General features: G+C 44.6%; 1 protein-coding gene across 1 annotated transcript in view; it reads right to left on the bottom strand.

The window, feature by feature from the left end:
- LOC147708404 (E3 ubiquitin-protein ligase PHF7-like) overlaps nt 1-20789 on the bottom strand; it is a 2104679-nt gene that overhangs the window by 1728196 nt on the left and 355694 nt on the right. Inside the window, exon 3 of the mRNA XM_086925340.1 lies at nt 2824-2897. Within this exon, the coding sequence (XP_086781466.1) occupies nt 2824-2897 (74 nt within the window). The remainder of the gene's footprint in view (nt 1-2823; nt 2898-20789) is intronic.

Here is a 20789-nt window from a genome sequence, read left to right as displayed (position 1 = left end):
TCTGCGTATGACACAATGTTGAGTCCGTAGGTTCTGACGATGGGGGTGAGTGGAGCCATGGAGACGTTGAAGAGCGTTGGGCTGAGGGAGGAGCCCTGGGGGACTCCGCAGGTGGTAGGTGTAGGGTCCGAGAGGAAAGGGGGGAGTCTGAGCAGCTGCGTTCTCCCTGAGAGTAAGGAGCGGATCCAGTCGAGGGCCTTGTCGTGGATTCCTGCATCGTGGAGTCTGCATGTTAGGGTGCGGTGAGAAACTGTGTTGAATGCCGCAGAGAGGTCGAGGAGGATGAGGGCTGCTGATCTCCTTTGTCCAGTAGTGTGCGGATGTCGTCTGTTGTGGCAAGGAGGGCGGTTTCCGTACTGTGGTTTTTTCTGAAGCCGGATTGAGAGGAGTCGAGGATGTTGTGCTCTCAATGAATGTGGCGAGTTGGTTGTTGATGTCTTTCTCTATGACTTTCACTGGGAAGTAGAGCAGGGATATGGGTCTGTAGTTTTTGAGGTCGGTGGGGTCCGCCGAGGGTTTCTTCAGGAGGCGGTTGACCGTGGCGTGTTTCCAGTCATCGGGGAAGGAGGCAGTCGCCAAGGAGCGGTTAATGGTGTGGCAGAGCAAGGGTGCGATGGTGTCGGCGGCTCTATTGAAGATGTGGTGGGGGCAGGGTCCGTGGGGGCTCTGGAGTGGATTGACTTTATCGTCTTCAGAGTGTTTTTGGTGGTGAGGGCTGTCCAGTTGTCGATCGTTGGCTTCAGGTTGTCGGGGTGGTCGTGAGGGTTCAGTATGTTGGTCGTCTTCGTCGAAATTGTCGTAGATGCTCTTGATTTTGTGGTGGAAAAAGGTGCTGAGTTTGTCGCAGAGGTCTTGTGATGGTGATGTCGGTAGACTCGCTGGTGGGTTGGGCGAACTCCTTGATGATGTTGAAGAGTTCTTTGATGTCATGTGCATGAGTGGAGATTCTGTCTTCAATTGCTTTTTTCCTCGTTTCTCGGATGAGTTGGTGGTGGGCGTTGGTGGTGGCTCTGAAGTTGTTGTGGGCTTCTGTGGATTTGGTGTTTCTCCAGACCTTTTCGAGGCGGCGGGAAGTGCGTCTGGACTCTCGAAGTTCGGTGGTAAACCATCTGGCTTTCTTGGCCTGGGTGCTGTTGTTTTTCTTGAGGGGGGCTAAGGTGCTGGCACTGTCGGAGATCCATCTGAGCAGGGTTCAGGCTGCAGTGTTGGGGTCGTCCTCTTTCGCGATGGTTGGGGTGGAGTTGCTGTGTGAGGAGGTTAGCTGGTCGTCTGTGATTCTGGTCCAGTTCCTTCGTTGGAGCTGGTGCTGGTGTCTGTGGATGGTGGGTGCTCTGAAGGTGAAGTGGACGCATCGATGGTCAGTCCATGGGAATTCGATGGAGTGGTTGAAGGTGATGGGGTTTCCTGTTGTGAAGATAGGGTTGAGGGTGTGACCTGCTGAGTGTGTGGGTTGGGACACGATCTGGCGGAGTCCGATGTTATGGAGGTTGTCCAGGAGGGATGTGGGGCTGGGGTCCAGTTGGTTGTTGAGGTGGAAGTTGAGGTCTCCCAGCAGGGTGTAGTTGGTGGACGCGATGGCATGTGGAGAGATGATGTGCGTGATGGAGTTGGTAAAAGGTCCAGGAGGTCCAGGGGGTCGGTAGATGAGGGTTCCTCGGAGGGTGGAGGTAGGGCTGGCGAGTATCCTGAAGTGAAGGTGTTCCATCAGGTCTGTGGGCTCATCAGGGAGTGTGCTCAGGCGGAGGGTGGATTTGTTGACGATGGCGATACCTCCTCCTGGACGGTTTGGCCGGTCCTTCCTTGAGATCTTGTATCCTTGGAGAATGGCGATGGCGAGGTTCGGCCCGAGATGGCGTTGGTCCAGGTTTCGGTGAAGAATGCCAAATCCGGCATGGTGCTGTCGAGTAGGTTCCAGATTTTGGTGGCATGTTTGTGGAGGGATCGGACATTGAGGAGTATGCATTGTAGGGTCTTTGGTTCGGTTGTGTTCTTGTGGGTAGGTTGTGCTGGGTCCGTGGTCTTGGCTGTGCTGAAGGTGTGACTGCAGCTGAGGCAGCTGAAGGGTCCGTGGGTGTCGGCTGGTGAAGCTAGTTTGTATTTGCTGCTGAGTTGAGCGCATGGGGTGCCACTGGGTCGTAGCGGTGTAAAGATCCAGGGTTCCTGGCACTGGTCGCGGTCGGGTTATGGACGGGCGCAGACAGGCTTACCTTTGGTGCGCGCCCGCTGGGTGCAGCCGCACAGCGGCCGGCATTATATTGGGGAGCTGGGAGGGAGGCACAGCTGGGAGGCGGGAGCGAGGATGGCGGAGGGGAGGGGCTGCGGGGGCCGCAGCAGCAGGAGTAGGGAGCGTGGAAAAATAGCGGCGGGAGAGGGGAGCGTGGAAAAACAGTCGGGAAAAGACGGGCAGAAAATCGGCACGAATGAGCAGTGGGGCACAAAAAATCAACCGTACAAACAGAGGGGCACAGTACTTACAAGGAGAACAAAACAGTGGGGCACAGTGAACGCAATAAAAGAAAAGAGGTGCAAGCAGGAAAAAGGTGCAGAACAAAGGGGCAACAAGCAAGGCTGGACCCAAACCCCTACCAGCCTGGCAGAGGCACAGCACAGGCAGATGGCAGACTGGAGCTAAGTGGGGTGAGAGTAGGTCCCTGGCCTAAGTCAGAGGTCCTGCTCGCGCCGAAGAGGCCGAAATTATATGGGGGAGGTGGGAGGAAGGCACAGCTGGGAGGCTACTGCAACATCAAAATAAATATATAAAAGTTTTTGTTTTTTTACAAGAATACTGTGTAGTTAATTGTATACAAAATTCTTATGTCATACCTGGAGTGGCTTTAGGTTGTGCGTCAGCGGCATTCTTCTGCAATTGCTTCTTCTTTAATCTTGCTCTGCTTCGTCTTAAAAAACAGAAAACAATAAATGACGTTATAGGTATGTACCTAATCTGCTAGAGATGTATGACAATTGATCTTATACTATAGAATTGATTTTCATTGTCCGAAGTAATGTGCAACTGGAACCATTTATTTTAAATGCATTTTAAAAACTAATTGTGACTGTTAACGATATATCTATTAAGTCGAAATGGCTTGGTAGCAAAGTACAGTATTACGTAACAAAGACTAAAAATACTAATTATAAAAACACGCAAGTCCCAATTCTAACTAGTGTGGAAATAACAAGTTGAGCATAAACTCCCATTTCTGCCCGACTCGGTTTACAACTCGGAAGCACATTGTACCGCATTTTCAGAGACATTATGGTATGTGTCACTATCGTTCAGCCTGATAACGCAATTTGCAGAGTAATGACTCAGGCTTTGTGGTGCAGGAACCGGGTAAAAGGCTGGTGGCAGGGCATCCATAGGACATTGGCAAAAAGTGGGACATCCTCTTGAAGCAGTCCCACTGAGTAATCTAACAAACACAGAACCCCAGAATCTACCCCCAGATGCCTGTGGGCCTTTAGTCAGTCAGAAATCAGTAGTGGCTGCAGCCACACAATGGCCCTCCTTGAACCCTGGCTAGGCCCTGTCAGTGCTGGACGGCATGGGGAAGGTTAGAGCCTGGAATACCGGGTATAAAATATTGAGGTGCCTATGCGTTCTGGGTGACCTTAACATTTGGTTTGATAAACCCAATATGAACCTTCCAAAAACAATAATCACCGGCCTAGACGCATTGAACCTGCATCAGATTGTCCACAATCCGACACACACCGCTGGACATATCCTAGATGTCATTTTTGCTAATACTGAACTAGTTACCTTTCAAACTATAACTCCAGTCACATGGTCAGACCCTCACTTGCTTGCTTTCCAACATAAAACAACACTAAGCGACTCACCTTAAACTACCTTACATCCATCCACCTCTCTGCCGTGGAATACCCTCAATTTGGAACACTTGGAAACACAACTAACATCCAGTATAAATCTGGAAACCATAAATTCTGTTCAGAATCTATATGAGTGGCTACAGGAAGCTTTTGACATCCTGATACCACTCAAAACCACACAACAGAACAAAAGAAAAAAAGCGCCTTGGAGAAACATAGAAATAAAAGACATAAAACAACAAATTAGAAAGCTGCAACGTACCTGGCTCAAAACAAACACCAAACAAGACAAACTTCACCTACAGAAAATTAACAGATCATATAAGTCGGCTATCAAAAAAGCTAAGAAAAGGTACTATTCAGACAGAATTCAAAAGGCTAAATGTGCAAGTAAAGAATTCTATAAAATACTCAATGAATTTCGAAAAACAAATTGCCTAGAAGGAACTCATCCTGTTACTCAAGATTTCACAGACAAACTGGCAAATCATTACATGGACAACGCAGACACGTTGGACTCGTACTTAAAACAGAAACAAAGCACCAGCACTAACCCTTGTACAAAACAACTATCCAAGAATGCTCTAATCAAGCCTCTCTGTTCCTTCCAACACATCTCACAAGATGAATTTATGGACCTGGTCAAAGCAAGCAGGCCTGCCGGCAGCCCTTCTGAACCCTGTCCGCCACAAACTTTCAAGACAATTCTTTTAACAACCTCTGCTGCCATTCCAGTAAGAAGAATCATCAACGATTCCTTAACTACAGGAATATTTCCAGAAGAACTCAAAAAGTCATACATACGCCCTTTACTGAAGAAAACAAACTTGGAACCCCTGAACCATGACAACTACAGACCCATTACAAATGGACCTTTCCTGGGCAAACTGATAGAAAGAGCAGCGTGTGCCCAGATGTCACAATTCATTGAAGGGAATGACATACTTTCAGATTTCCAAACAGGATTCCGTCCGGGAAGAGGCACTGAATCTGCCCTCCTTGCCATCTGGGATGACCTAAAGAATACAGTTGACCGCAATGGGGTTGCTGCGCTACTCCTCTTGGACCTCTCAACTGCCTTTGACACGGTTGACCATGACACTCAGAAACAAAGACTTTATGAAGCCGGCATAGATGGAACTGCTCTAGACTAGATCGCGTCCTACCTTCGAAACAGAACTAATGTCATCCATACTCCACCTTTCTCGTCCAAACTGTACTCAACAAAAGCAGGGGTCCCTCAAGGTTCTATCATCTTGCCCATGCTTTTCAACATCTACATTTACCAGTACTGATCAATAAATTTCACCTCACGTGTTACAACTATGCAGATGACACACAAATACTCCTTCAACTGGAATGCCCCAAAGACATTGTAAAATCACCAATTTTCAGCTGTCTCAGAGCCGTGGATCAGTGGATGACTTGGAGCCATCTCAAATTGAATGCTTCAAAAACTGAAATACTCACGTGTGGCGATTGGAAAAATTACAACCCGCTTGCCGCATGGCCTGATGAACTGGGATCACTGCCTAAAGTATCGAAGGAAGTAAGAAACCTCGGAATGACCATGGACTCCAAGCTGTCGATGAATGCTCAAGAGGATAAAGTAGCAAGATCAAGCTTTGCTACTATAAAAACGCTGCAACAAATTTTCCCTCATTTGGGATTTCCACACAAGGTCCAAGCTACCATCTCCCTTGTCCTATCCAAACTCGATTACGCCAATAGCCTCTACCACGGATCACCTTTAACGACCATGAAAAGACTACAACGGATTCAGAACTCGGGTGCCAGACTACTTTTGCATATCAAACCACGGGACCCCATCTCCCCTGCCTTGAAAGCCCTGCATTGGTTACCGGTTGCCAGAAGATCCACATTCAAGCTGCTTTGTATTACCCACAAAGCAATACATGGAATAGGACCACTCTTCCTCGGGAATAAAATCACCAAACACATTCAACAAAGGAACCTCCACTCTAAAGGAGCATCTCCCCTCAAAATCCCACCATACAAGAAAAAAACCATGGGTGGCACATCCATCTCTGTTCAAGCAGCCAAACTATGGAACTCTTTACCCCCCAACATGAGATCCACTGACAACCACCTTATCCTCAGAAAACTACTCAAGATTTGGCTCTTCCGCACATAAGCACCATACGGCAACAGAAATTTACAGCATATTCCTCTGCATATAAGCATTTGTTTTCACTGTAGATATGTACCTATCTTTGTGTATTATGTTATCAAACATGTAAAATAATTATGTTGTTAAGAGAAAAGAAAAAAAAATAATATTAATCAATAAATAAAAATCATCTTTGGTCTACATGTACATACTTCCATTGTGCATCTATGTAGTTGGATCTGTGTGTCTGTTACTTTTCTCCTGAAAAAGCATATCCAATGCACTACCCTATTTCTCATCCTGTGCCTTTATCAATATATTTAATCTAAATATACTTACTTCCTTTATGTATCTATATACTTTCAATGTACTTATGGATCTATATATTTATCACTTTCTTCTAATTTAGCATTTCCAATGCACTAGCCTATTTCTCAGCCTATACTTCGCTCAATATATCTTCTAGCCCAACCTTCTGACTCATCTCAAACTTCTTTCTACTACTCCTTCCAATGCACTACCCTATCTCTCATCCTATAGATCTATTAATATATCCTCTACATCCACTCTCTCATTTCTCCCAAACCCCATACCACTACTATGATCGCCAAAATAACCCTTTCTAGACTCTCCTGCTATACCCCTCCTTGCATCATCTGACACCTTTTTACTACACCGATCCCCTAAAACAAACCTTTCTAAACTCTCCCCTCTGACTCCTCCCCTCCAAAACTCCTTTTTTACTCATCCAAAAGCCAAAACACTGACTAACCTATCCACCACTTAAAATGTACTTGCATGTTTCACAATACTAATTCAACACTAATTCTCTTTGGGTCCCGGAGTAGCGTGCTACCCGCCGAAAAAGCTCTTTAACGCCTCGTATGGGGTAGTAAGCGCTATATAAAGGCAATTACAATACAAGACAATGTGATCAAGGCCTGCAAAGGCCGAAACGCGTAATGGCTGACTGGTAGACAAATAAATACAAATTTTCAAGTATTTTGTGGTCCGTGCCCGTTCATTTGCACCAGGGAAAGGTGGACAAGCAGCGCAGTATCTTGATATCTCGGCCAGAACTGTTTCCCCAGTCGCATACAGAACCCCTCTCGCATTTGAGGTACGCAGAGAAAAGAAGTATGACCCAATCCTGCTAAGATCGGAAATCAAGCACTGACTGTGTATGCCCCCCCGGAAGCATTATTTCCCTCCCATCAGAGTCGCTGAAGTTCGAGTCGAAGGACTCGGAAGACGCCAACGACGATAAGGTAGGATAGGGTGGAGAGGTGTGCATGAGGAAGGGAGGCCGTATTCATTGGGAACTTTCTTTTACCTATGACTAATTACAATAATTAACCAAGATGTCCACTGGCGCGCTGCTAGACCTGGAGGCAGCAGCAGTGGAAATGTTCAATAACTCGCCCTCAACTAGCTTATTGATGCAGGCGAGCAACACAACGCAGAGTGGTAGTGCAAACAACTAAAAAGATATGATGAAAACATTTGAGCAACTAATGAGGCAAGTACAGGGGAAATGGTGGGAATATAGATCCTTACAGAATTATCTGGATGTGGGAAGAATCCCAAGTGGGCTAAGAATTCTAACTGCTGCAAGTTATGAATACCCAAATTCCCACCATGATGAAATAATGGACAGAATGTAATTTGGAGTTCTGAAAGAGGCTTGTACAGATTCTGGTAAAATATGCTGAATAAGATCGTGTGGAATTACAAAATCAAATTGACGAAATTAATGAAGAATTAAATTCAATGGGACCAAGTGATAATATAACAAAAATGCGAGATGAAATGTCCATCAGATTGCGCAAAGAAGAGGAAAACATTTAGGAAAAAAAAGCCTACAAATTTCAGCGAGATAAAATAGATTATGAGAATGGGCGAATTTTTACTTTCTCCTTAAAGGTGACTCGCCACTGTGGAGAGTGAATCAGAATCTGAATTATACTAATTAAGATCAGGTCAAATGCCACAAAAACTCTCATTAGCAGAAGAATTGGATTTTTTATGCCAAGACAGGCGCCAAACACTACGTCCACGCATACAGAGGAACAAAGCAGGAAAAGGAGAAACGCCAAACGACACAAGTGGAGATAAGCATGTAGGCAGTGAGCCAAACAACAAGAAACAACCTACAGGTAGATGGAGATGCAAGTAAACCCATATCTAGCTGATAATCGACCCATCATTAATTTGGCCAATACCGATCTAAGTCTGACAGAAACACAATTATTTTAATTGGGGCTTTCATACTGCCCCGAAAGCAACTTTAAATATGCCCAAACTAGAATGGATGTGTTCAAATTCGTCCGCAAATTAAAGTTGAAGAAATACCATCTGTTGCCCAAAACTGACTGTCAAAAAGATGAAGACAGGTGGAAGAATGTACACTCACCAATAAAGAATGTAACAATCTCAGATATGCCCCTACTGAGGGATTTACAGGAACTCCAGGAGGGCAATGAAATCCAGAGTTCCCATGAAGTTAGTAGTGAACAAACAGCAGCTAGCATTATACTCACGACGTCACCATCACTACCAAATCTAAAGCATTGACACCCTTCAAGCCAAAATACGCATTCAACCCAATTGCGCCGCAAAACTCCATTGATATTTTCAATGAGCAAACTTAAATCATCAAGTGCACAAAACAATGTTGAGTCCGCAGATTCTGACGATGAGGGTGAATGGAGCAGTGGAGACGTTGAAGAGCGACGGGCAGAGGGAGGAGCCATGGGCGACTCCCCAGGTGGTAGGTGTGGAGTCCGAGATGAAAGGGGGGAGTTTGACCCGCTGTGTTCTGCCAGAGAGGAAGGAGCGGATCCAGTCGAGGGCCTTGTCTTGGATTCCTGCGTCGTGGAGTCTGCATGTTAGGGTGCGGTGAGAGACTGTGTCGAATGAGCCAGAGAGGTCGAGGAGGATGAGGGCTGCTGTTTCTCCTTTGTCCAGTAGGGTGCGGATGTCGTCTGTAGCATCGAGGAGGGCAGTTTCCGTACGGTATTTTTTTCTGAAGCCAAGGCTAAACAAACAAAAAAAACGATATCAACAACTGATCAAGTTACAAAAAAAATCAACCAAATTGTATTCCGTAATTCGGACAAAGGTGGAAATATCATCATCTGGCTTAAGGAAGACTACATGCAGGAGGCCTTGTCACAACTGAATGACAGGAACTGCTACAAGAAAAGCAATGTTTTAACAGCCGGTGCAACATTAACTGAATTCAATGCAACATTTTTAGCATGGAAAAGTGCAGGCCTTATCAATATGGATAAATACAAATTCCCCAAAAAAGAGAATCCAACATTGCCAGGGATATATTTTATACATAAAATCCATTAAGATCCAATGAAACCCCCGGAAAGACCGATAAAATCTGCACGAAATAGTCTGCTTGAGAATACATCGCAATACATAGACTTTTTCCAACAAGAATATGTGCAGAAACTACCATCATTTATTAAAGACACAGTGATTTTCATCTGGAGACTAAAGGATTTTTCCTGGCAAAAAGACTACTACCTCCTTATGACATTAGACATTACATCGCTAAATACAAGCATTAATCATAAGGATGGAATAAGGGCACTTGGATTGTATCTTGAATACAACCAATTTGGTTGTTGCAGCACAGCAACATGCTAATCAATATGGTGACATTTTGTTTAAATAATAATTGTTTATGTTTCAAAACCTCATTTATCAACAAATGCATGGTGTTGCTATGGGAGCCGGCTTCTACCCCAGCTATGCTTGTTTACACATGGGATGGTGGGAGGAGCTGGTTCTCAGGGGTACACAAGGAGTAACAATGAACGACAATGTAATGATCTGGCTGCGTTTTTCAGACGATTTATTTGTGGTGTGAAAGGGACCAAGGCAAGTGCATTTGAATATGTGTCAACCATTAACAATAACTAAATCAATTTGAACTTCACAGCCACAGTGAGTGAAAAAACAGTTAACTTTTAGATGTTCAGATCTACATTGAAAACAAAATGTGAACCAAAGTACACCGCACAGCGGGCAATTCTGTGCTACATGCTACAAGCTTTTCATCCAAGGCAAATTGAGATTTATAGCACAAGGGTGCTCAAGAGAAACTGTAGAATCGGCCATCACCAAAACAAAGTGTTTAGATAGATCAAATCTGTTATCTAACATTAAAACATTGAAAAACAAGGTTGCCAACCAATGTCCAAATCCGTCAAACAAAATGACGATCAAGTGAGAATGATACTAGCATTTAATAAACAGGATAAAGCATTGAGAAGTATCATTAGACGCAAATGTCCATAAGTTGTAAATGACCCTTTTATTGGCCATCTCCTTCCAAAAAATATATCCATTACATATAGAAGAGCACCATCAATGAGCAACTCCCTTGTCAAAAGTTGCCCTGAGATAGTGGATGGTAATACCTACCTATCACAAAGAAAAGGTTTCTTTAAATATAAAACCTGCAGGGCATACCAGTTTGGGGGAAAACAAACTGGGAACACACCTTTTAGTAACATAGACCGTAAGATCAAGAAAGCTATTGACTTGTGTAGGAAAGTAGGATCTGATTCTCATGGTTACCCCACTTTTAGCTTTTTGAACCCACTTTTTTGAGTAGTCTGGCTGGGATCCTGCTATTCAGGACCCCAGCCTATCTGCTTTCTCCATTAAATTGATATGTATGTACTTTGGTACAACTCCAGATTGGATACTGAGGTACCCTTATCAGTCACTAGTATATGGTACACATGTACCCAGGGCCTCCCATGGGCTGAAGCCTGTAATATGCCACCCATGAGAGGCCATGCAAAATGGAACCTCAGGTCTGCTACTGGAGTCTGGGTAAGCAGGTGCCTGCACCCCTTACAAGAGATATAGGTTCACTATATCTAACCATATCACTACACTTAAAACCTTATAAGTCACCCCTATAGCAGGCCTTAAAATTTTGAAGGAAGGGTACTAGGTTTTACATGAGAGGGTGCTCCTGCATGAGCAGTGCCCCTCTGCAGTCTTTGGAGACCATTCTCCTAGGCTGTACGTGATACTACCAGACTTATAGGTAGTGGGGCATTATAACCCCGCGGTAAATGCTATCTCGAAAACAACTGCAACAAATTATGTCGTGTTTGGTGCAAAACACCTTGAAATCATACCTCCACACCAGTAACTGGTGTGGGAGGTATGATTGCTCCCCTGAGAACCGAGGTTCTGGGGTTACCTAGGTCTACAGTCTCCAACTTTCTTCAGCCTTACAGTACAAAATGGATGGTGCCACCAACAGACACGAGTCTGCCCTCCTGCTGCTGAGCCAAGCTCGAGCAGGGGAACGTAGCACAATAGGCATCCTGTCACAGGGAGGTGTGACCACCTCACAGACAGGATTTAGTGTATTGGGGCTGGGTGGGTGCACTATGTCCGTGCCATAAAGTCTAGCCCTTTGGCACATTTGGTGTCCCTTTGCATAGTCCAGCTCAAACTTGTCCTGGGAGCCATTTGCTCATGCTCTGGCACGAAACTGGACAAAGGACATGGGAGTAGCCTCCCCTCTGTCCTGTCCCTCTCCTAGGAGGGTCCCTGGAATCTGTCCAACCCTCTCCCGAAGGTATAAAATGGGTTACCTGGCTACTGGACATTATATTTTACTTGGGCAAGATTATCCAAGAAGATACCACTCCACTTCGACCGTCTGGATATGCTGGACTTCGCTGGACCTCCCTTGGGATCGACTTCGTCTCGACTTGCCATCCCCGGTCTCGCCACTGTCCGTGATCCTTACAGGCTCCGTGCAGGACCCTGTGGACCTCCAAGACAACTGAAGAATCTCCCTTGGAGTGAAGGAGTCACTCCCCTGCAAACGGCGGCACCGTAACGCATCTGACCAGTTTGCTGATCCTGAGCTCCTATTGACTCCGAAGGCTCCAGCAACACAGGAGGTGGGTTTCTGAAGGTCTCAGAGGTCGAGCTGGCCTCTTACCGAATTTGAGGCAGATATCCCTCCTGGGGACCACATAACCCGTACCCCTGTGCAACGCGTCCATTTGCAGCTGCACATGCTTGTTGTTGTGCAACAATTCCGTGCATTGGGCCATTTGTAGCCCTGACCCCAGCACATCTTTTCTGAGAAGGACTCTGGCATCCTCGCACTCTGTGCCCTGTTAGCTGGTATCCTGTGAAACTGCTGGAGGTCCCCTCGCGACTCCTGTGCCTTAGGCCTGTGGGTCCACTGGAAGGTCAAATGTGCTTTATTTGGGATTCCCTGGTTGCTCCAGGCCTTCCCTGACTCGCCTTGCTGTGGGGAGTTTCCTGGTCCTTGCTGGGCCAGATCGACACCAAACTTGACCATCTGCGTTGGTTGCCGCTGCCAAGGCTTATTGGTGCTCCCGCCGGACATCGACCCCTCAGCACTCGACATCCTTTGTGGGACAGCTTGCATCCGGCTCCTGGTCGTCCTAGACGTCTCCTGGTCCGCGCAGCTGAAGAGTCAAGATTACCGTCAACCCACGTGAAGCACCCGACATCGCTGGGCATTTGTCTACCAAGCCACTGGTCACTTTAAAGTGGCCCAGACTCTGTCCCCTCTGCTTTCAGGTTCTTCTCATCTAGAATCCACGTTTGGATTCAACCAGACACTTTTCGTACTTCGAACTGCAGCATTTCTTTGTCGACATCCATAGAGAATGACAAGGGTTTCCGTCGCCACTTCGTGCCTATGCACCCGGCTCCTCTGGGACAGCTAACTCTGGTACAAAGGTATCCATGGGTGGGGTGGCTCTCCATCCTCTTAAGTTCCATGGGTTGTCTTCGTAATCTGCTGGGAAATATGTTGTTGCCAGTTGTCGAAATCATAAAACAACATAGCAACATTTTCATATCAAGTTAGGGTTAATCTACAAAAAATAGATAAAGCAGACTACTGCTTTATCTATTTTTTGTGGATTAATCCTATTTTAAAGGGGTTGACATAATCCTGCCAGTCGTTGTGCATATTATGTTTGTAATTTTTCTGCTTAAAATTTTCCTTAGCATGGCATCAGCCATCATGCTAACTTGATATGAAAATGTTGCTATGCTGTTTTATGATTTCGACAACTGGCAACAACATATTGAAAAAATATGTATGTTTAATTTTATTATTTAACATTAGTATTTAATATTCTGAATTGTCGCATCATTATTATGTTTAATCAATCGTAATTTTTGTTTGCAAACAACTGACTTTATGTATCGATCCACTGACTCTAACATGTTAAAAGATGGCTGACATGTATTTTAAATCCCAAGCCATCGCGGCAAAACCGGCTTCTATGTTTGTGTAAACAGAGCATTCAAAAAGTCTGCTGTATCGACTGTGACATGTAGTGAACAAGGCTAGTTTAACTAAAACGCGTAGACGTTTGTTTGTCTAAATAGGGTATTTTTATTTTCAATCAAATATCCGCACCACAGGAGTGCTGTCGCTTAACAATTTGGGTTTAGAGCTGTGGCCTGGATGCCAACGGGCACCAGTGGCGGTCAGGAAGCACACAGCACACGCATTCAGTTTATATTATATATATATATATATATGGAAGAAAAGGTTACCACCTAGGTGGGAATGCACTTACAGGTAGGAATTAATGCCAGCGGAAGGGCGCGAGCTGCGAACAGAGTCCCTTTCCTGCCAGACGCGTTTCGGGCCAACGCCCTCTTCAGTGGCAGCACATGTGACATGACGGCAGCTGCAGGCACCAGTAAATACCCTCAGTGATTATGCACAGGTGTGAAACCTGAAGCAATGCTTTCTGGGACTGGTGGTTCGATAAAACCCAAGTGGGTCGCCGCCGCCATTCGCATGCAGAAAAAGTTTTAAAGGGATTGCCAATGTCCCCGCAAGCACCCCGCAAGTAAAGGCACCTCCTGTACCACAAAAAGCTGCCCAAATGAGGCAGCCGTGGACCCGCAGTTGTCCGCGGATGTGCAAACCCGCGACCGTGGCCGGCCGCTAACAAATGAAAGAAAAGGTTGCCACCTAGGTGGGAATGCACTTACAGGTAGGAATTAATGCCAGCGCAAGGGCGCGAGCTGCGAACAGAGTCCCTTTCCTGCCAGACGCGTTTCGGGCCAACGCCCTCTTCAGTGGCAGCACATGTGACATGACGGCAGCTGCAGGCACCAGTAAATACCCTCAGTGATTATGCACAGGTGTGAAACCTGAAGCAATGCTTTCTGGGACTGGTGGTTCGATAAAACCCAAGTGGGTCGCCGCCGCCATTCGCATGCAGAAAAAGTTTTAAAGGGATTGCCAATGTCCCCGCAAGCACCCTGCAAGTAAAGGCACCTCCTGTACCACAAAAAGCTGCCCAAATGAGGCAGCCGTGGACCCGCAGTTGTCCGCGGATGTGCAAACCCGCGACCGTGGCCGGCCGCTAACAAATGGAAGAAAAGGTTGCCACCTAGGTGGGAATGCACTTACAGGTAGGAATTAATGCCAGCGCAAGGGCGCGAGCTGCGAACAGAGTCCCTTTCCTGCCAGACGCGTTTCGGGCCAACGCCCTCTTCAGTGGCAGCACATGTGACATGACGGCAGCTGCAGGCACCAGTAAATACCCTCAGTGATTATGCACAGGTGTGAAACCTGAAGCAATGCTTTCTGGGACTGGTGGTTCGATAAAACCCAAGTGGGTCGCCGCCGCCATTCGCATGCAGAAAAAGTTTTAAAGGGATTGCCAATGTCCCCGCAAGCACCCCGCAAGTAAAGGCACCTCCTGTACCACAAAAAGCTGCCCAAATGAGGCAGCCGTGAACCCGCAGTTGTCCGCGGATGCGAATGGCGGCGGCGACCCACTTGGGTTTTATCGAACCACCAGTCCCAGAAAGCATTGCTTCTGAAGAGGGCGTTGGCCCGAAACGCGTCTGGCAGGAAAGGGACTCTGTTCGCAGCTCGCGGCCTTGCGCTGGCATTAATTCCTACCTGTAAGTGCATTCCCACCTAGGTGGCAACCTTTTCTTCCATTTGTTAGCGGCCGGCCACGGTCGCGGGTTTGCACATCCGCGGACAACTGCGGGTCCACGGCTGCCTCATTTGGGCAGCTTTTTGTGGTACAGGAGGTGCCTTTACTTGCGGGGACATTGGCAATCCCTTTAAAACTTTTTCTGCATGCGAATGGCGGCGGCGACCCACTTGGGTTTTATCGAACCACCAGTCCCAGAAAGCATTGCTTCAGGTTTCACACCTGTGCATAATCACTGAGGGTATTTACTGGTGCCTGCAGCTGCCGTCATGTCACATGTGCTGCCACTGAAGAGGGCGTTGGCCCGAAACGCGTCTGGCAGGAAAGGGACTCTGTTCGCAGCTCGCGCCCTTGCGCTGGCATTAATTCCTACCTGTAAGTGCATTCCCACCTAGGTGGCAACCTTTTCTTCCATTTGTTAGCGGCCGGCCACGGTCGCGGGTTTACACATCCGCGGACAACTGCGGGTCCACGGCTGCCTCATTTGGGCAGCTTTTTGTGGTACAGGAGGTGCCTTTACTTGCGGGGTGCTTGCGGGGACATTGGCAATCCCTTTAAAACTTTTTCTGCATGCGAATGGCGGCGGCGACCCACTTGGGTTTTATCGAACCACCAGTCCCAGAAAGCATTGCTTCAGGTTTCACATCTGTGCATAATCACTGAGGGTATTTACTGGTGCCTGCAGCTGCCGTCATGTCACATGTGCTGCCACTGAAGAGGGCGTTGGCCCGAAACGCGTCTGGCAGGAAAGGGACTCTGTTCGCAGCTCGCGCCCTTGCGCTGGCATTAATTCCTACCTGTAAGTGCATTCCCACCTAGGTGGCAACCTTTTCTTCTATATATATATATATATATATATATATATATATATATATATTCACTAAAAAAACCATAGGTTATAGACCATATATAGTTAGGAATTAGCATTTACAAAACCTTGAAAATTCACTGAAAAAACCATAGGTTATAGACCATATATAGTTAGGAATTCGCATTTACAAAACCTTATTTTACTCACACAAAACCATTGAAATTCCATATATAGTTAGTTGCACTAACTATATATCGCGCACCCGCAATCCACTGCTGATGATGTCACATATTACATCATTCATGACATGGTCAGTGACATCACTGATGACATCACTGATGACATCTCAAATGACATCACTGATGACATCACTGATGACATCTCATTTGACATTACTGATCACATCACTGATGATATCATTCATGTGATAATACGATGAACCTCTTCAGACTCTAATATAACCTTAGATACAATCAGTGTAAACAGACACTCACAGACTGTCACTCATCCATGGAGTTACTCACACACCTAGTCAGTCATGCAAAGAATCAATCACACCTCCATTTCCTCAACTATACAGTTATACAAACTTTACTTATTCAAGCATATACTAACACATATTTACTCTCTTATACAATCCCTGATACAAGTTCACAATGATCCATACAGCCACTCACACATTCACTGGCTCTTATGCACAGTTATTTATATATGTCAACTCTCACATGTACTGTGTTTTACATATGTACTTACTTTGACATGTAGCACTGAGATATCCATTCACTCACCAATACACTCATGCACACAGTCAACCGCCCATACAGCTGTTTCCACATGCACTTTTGAAACCATACATCTAGTGAATCAACTGCTCACACATCTATGCACAGAGTCATACACCTCCCAGCCACCCACACACACACTCAGTCTCCCATACAAATACTTGGGCAACCAATCAATAACCCATATAGTTACTCATATAGCTACTTATCAACACATGCAACAGTTTACAGAACAACAGACATAATGATGCACAAATTAAGACAGTTTAGTCACTAACCCATGCACTCAGTGAGACACATTTAATCACTCACTCATACAGTCAGTCATGCACCTACTAAATCCTTCATCCAGACACTTATACATCCACTCATTCTTCAATATGTAAGACATATTTTAACTTTACAGAAACATACAGTCACTGGATGTTGTCATCAGTGATGTCATCAGTGATGTCATTTGAGATGTCATCAGTGATGTCATCAGTGATGTCACTGACCATGTCATGAATGATGTAATATGTGACATCATCAGCAGTGGATTGCGGGTGCGCGATATATAGTTAGTGCAACTAACTATATATGGAATTTCAATGGTTTTGTGTGAGTAAAATAAGGTTTTGTAAATGCGAATTCCTAACTATATATGGTCTATAACCTATGGTTTTTTCAGTGAATTTTCAAGGTTTTGTAAATGCTAATTCCTAACTATATATGGTCTATAACCTATGGTTTTTTTAGTGAATTTTCAAGGTTTTGTAAATGCTAATTCCTAACTATATATGGTCTATAGCCTATGGTTTTTTCAGTGAATATATATATATACATACATATATAAACATATATCATCTGTATATCTATATAAATACAAAGATAAATGCATGCATACATATACTTATATGCATTTTAGGGTTGTTAGGGCGTTTCCCGGAGCCTAGGGCTGAGGGGCCGGTTCAGTTTCGTGCGTATTGGTGTTGGCAAGGTTTTGAGGGATTTTGGCGGTTTTTGGTCGAGATTTGGCCGTTTTATGGCTTTTTTTGTGTTTGCGGGGGTCGCGTATTCGGGTTGAAATTCGTCCCCGTTCCCGTGGATGGATTGGGCTGATTTTTGGTGAGATGTTAGGGAATCGCTGGAACTAGTGTCCAGCCAAGTTTGAAGCGGATCGGAGCAGTGGAAGTGCTTTAAAGAGCAATTTTTGTGCGGAGTAGCGAATTGTAATGTTATTCAATAGGAGTTTTTGGTGCGCATGGAGAAGGTGAATATGGGGTGTTCCAGTTGCGCTAGAGGGACGGGGCTTGGGTGAGCTGTAGGGAGAGTGGATCGGCAGGTGTGCCGAATTTTTGGGATTTGTTGGCCGAAGGGAAGGGTGTGCTTGGGCAAAGTCGATTTGGTGAAAACGGTGCGTTATTTACATGAAAGTTGAAAAAACACTAATAAAAGCAAAGCTAAAAAGCCACCTCATTACAAACAGAATGGCTTTAACTTAAACGAGGGCGAGATCTATTGCATTTTCAATGCTTGTTTACTTTGGTTCCATCAAGAAGGCATTCAGATGTGTCACACATTTGCCATAAATTCTGAATGTTAGCACTCTAGTTGCACATTAGATCACTGTAGTAAAGCTACTGCTCACCAGGGACGTCTGCTGCTGGTATTCAAAGTGCATGTTTCAGTCTGCATGTCAGAATTTTTTTAATGAAATAGAAGAGGATTTGAGAAGTCACTCAAAATGATCCCTAATTTTTCTTTCTGAAGCACTAATCATACTTTCTATGGCAAAATTAACCCCCTCATGTTGTTCCTTTTTAAATTGAGTGTTTTCAGACTTACCACTTCATTCCAATCAAGATGGCTTCTGGTGTGCCATACTTTTGTCATAAGTAAGACTGTTAGCGCTCTAGTTGTTCTTTAGAACACTCTGGGACATTCTGTCATTGGGCTATACTTGGGGTACATCTGGGTGATATTTGGGCTACATTTATGCTCTTTTGTCTCTGGTGGCCATCTTGGGAGACTATGTCAGAATTTTTTAATGAAATTGAAGAGGGTTTGAGAAGTCACTCAAAATGTGCCCTAATTTTTCTTTCTGCAGCACTAATCATAATTCATATGGCAAAATATACCCCCTCATTTTGTTCCTTTTTAAATTAAATGTTTTAAGAGTTACCACTTTATTCCAATCAAGATGGCTTCAGGTGTGCCATACCTATGTAATGAGTAGGACTGTTAGCGCTCTAGTTGTTCTTTAGAACACTCTGGGACATTCTGTCATTGGGCTATACTTGGGCTACATCTGGGTGATATTTGGGCTACATTTGGGCTCTTTTGTCTCTGGTGGCCATTTTGGGAGACTGCATGTCAGAATTTTTTAATGAAATAGAAGAGGATTTGAAAAGTCACTCAAAATGTGCCCTAATTTTTCTTTCTGCAGCACTAATAATACCTTCTATTGCATAATATACCCCCTCATTTTGTTCCTTTTTAAATTAAATGTCTTAAGAGTTACCACTTTATTCCCATCACGATGGCTCCAGGTGTGCTATACCTTTGTAATAAGTAGGACTGTTAGCGCTCTAGTTGTTCTTTAGAACACTCTGGGACATTCTGTCATTGGGCTATACTTGGGCTACATCTGGGTGATATTTGGGCTACATTTGGGCTCTTTTGTCTCTGGTGGCAATTTTGGGAGACTGCATGTCAGAATGTTTTAATGAAATAGAAAAGGATTTGAGAAGTCACTCAAAATGTGCCCTCATTTTTCATTCTGCAGCACTAATCATACTTTCTATGGCAAAATATACCCCCTCATGTTGTTTCTTTTTAAATTAAATGTTTTAAGAGTTACCACTTTATTCCAATCAAGATGGCTTCAGGTGTGCCATACCTTTGTAATAAGTAGGACTGTTAGCGCTCTAGTGGTTCTTTAGAACACTCTGGGACATTCTGTCATTGGGCTATACTTGGGCTACATCTGGGTGATATTTGGGCTACATTTGGGCTCTTTTGTCTCTGGTGGCCATTTTGGGAGACTGCATGTCAGAATGTTTTAATGAAATAGAAAAGGATTTGAGAAGTCACTCAAAATGTGCCCTAATTTTTCATTCTGCAGCACTAATCATACTTTCTATGGCAAAATATACCCCCTCATGTTGTTTCTTTTTAAATTAAATGTTTTAAGAGTTACCACTTTATTCCAATCAAGATGGCTTCAGGTGTGCCATACCTTTGTAATAAGTAGGACTGTTAGCGCTCTAGTTGTTCTTTAGAACACTCTAGGAGGCTGCAGTAGAACACAAAGGAATCAACTGACAGTCTCTGTCCTTGTTGGATGTACATGTTTTACTGAGAATGTCAGACTTCATTTTCACATGACTGAGAAAGATAATGTGAATTTACAGAAAATATGCTTTCAGTTTAGCTTATAGATCCCCTTCCAAACCACTGTGGGAAAATCATGAGATATTAGTTTTCTTTCAAACAATATTCATGATATCACAGCAGAAGGTTTTTTCACATGGTAAAATCACCTTAGAACCCACCACAATTCCTAAAACGAGTATGGTACCATCAACAAATGATTTATAATGTAACTAAAGTCCTAAAACCCTCTATTAACTACAATGCTTTTTAATGAGGTGCTATCATGTATATTGGTCCCAAGATGGCTGCCAACACTTCTTGGATGAAGTGCTGACAGCCAATCAGATCAGATGTGTGGTTAGGCTCCGCCCAGATATATATCTTTTTTTGAACCTAAATTACTCAAAATCCACTGGAGCACATATATTGAGACCTAGCAAAGGCACATCGGGCTAACAGTCCCTACAATTTTGCCAAGTTTCGTGCAAATCCATTCAGCCGTTCGAGCTAAAAGTGAGGCCAACCGCCCTATGGAAATTAACATGGGAAAAACGCGTTTTGGGACCCCCCTTTTTTCTCGGCCCCCCCTTGATGAAACCCACCCAAATTGTCAGGGGCTGCTCAGAAACAAAATGTTCCATTTTCCTGAAAATTTCAGCCAATTCCGTCCACAAACGTCAAAGTTATTAGACATAGAATTTTCAAAAATCCCATAGAGAAAAAATCCTAACTATATATACCTACTGGCGACCGCCAGTAGGTAATATATATATATATATATATATATATATATATATATATATATATATATATATGTATGTGTATATGTATATATATATATATATACAATTACCACTCTT

The sequence above is a fragment of the Lissotriton vulgaris genome, chromosome 6 (assembly GCF_964263255.1).
Source record: "Lissotriton vulgaris chromosome 6, aLisVul1.2, whole genome shotgun sequence".
In the NCBI taxonomy this organism is placed as follows: domain Eukaryota; kingdom Metazoa; phylum Chordata; class Amphibia; order Caudata; family Salamandridae; genus Lissotriton; species Lissotriton vulgaris.
The sequence above is the reverse complement of the archived record's forward strand: the minus strand, read 5'-3'. Positions and strand labels throughout refer to the sequence as shown.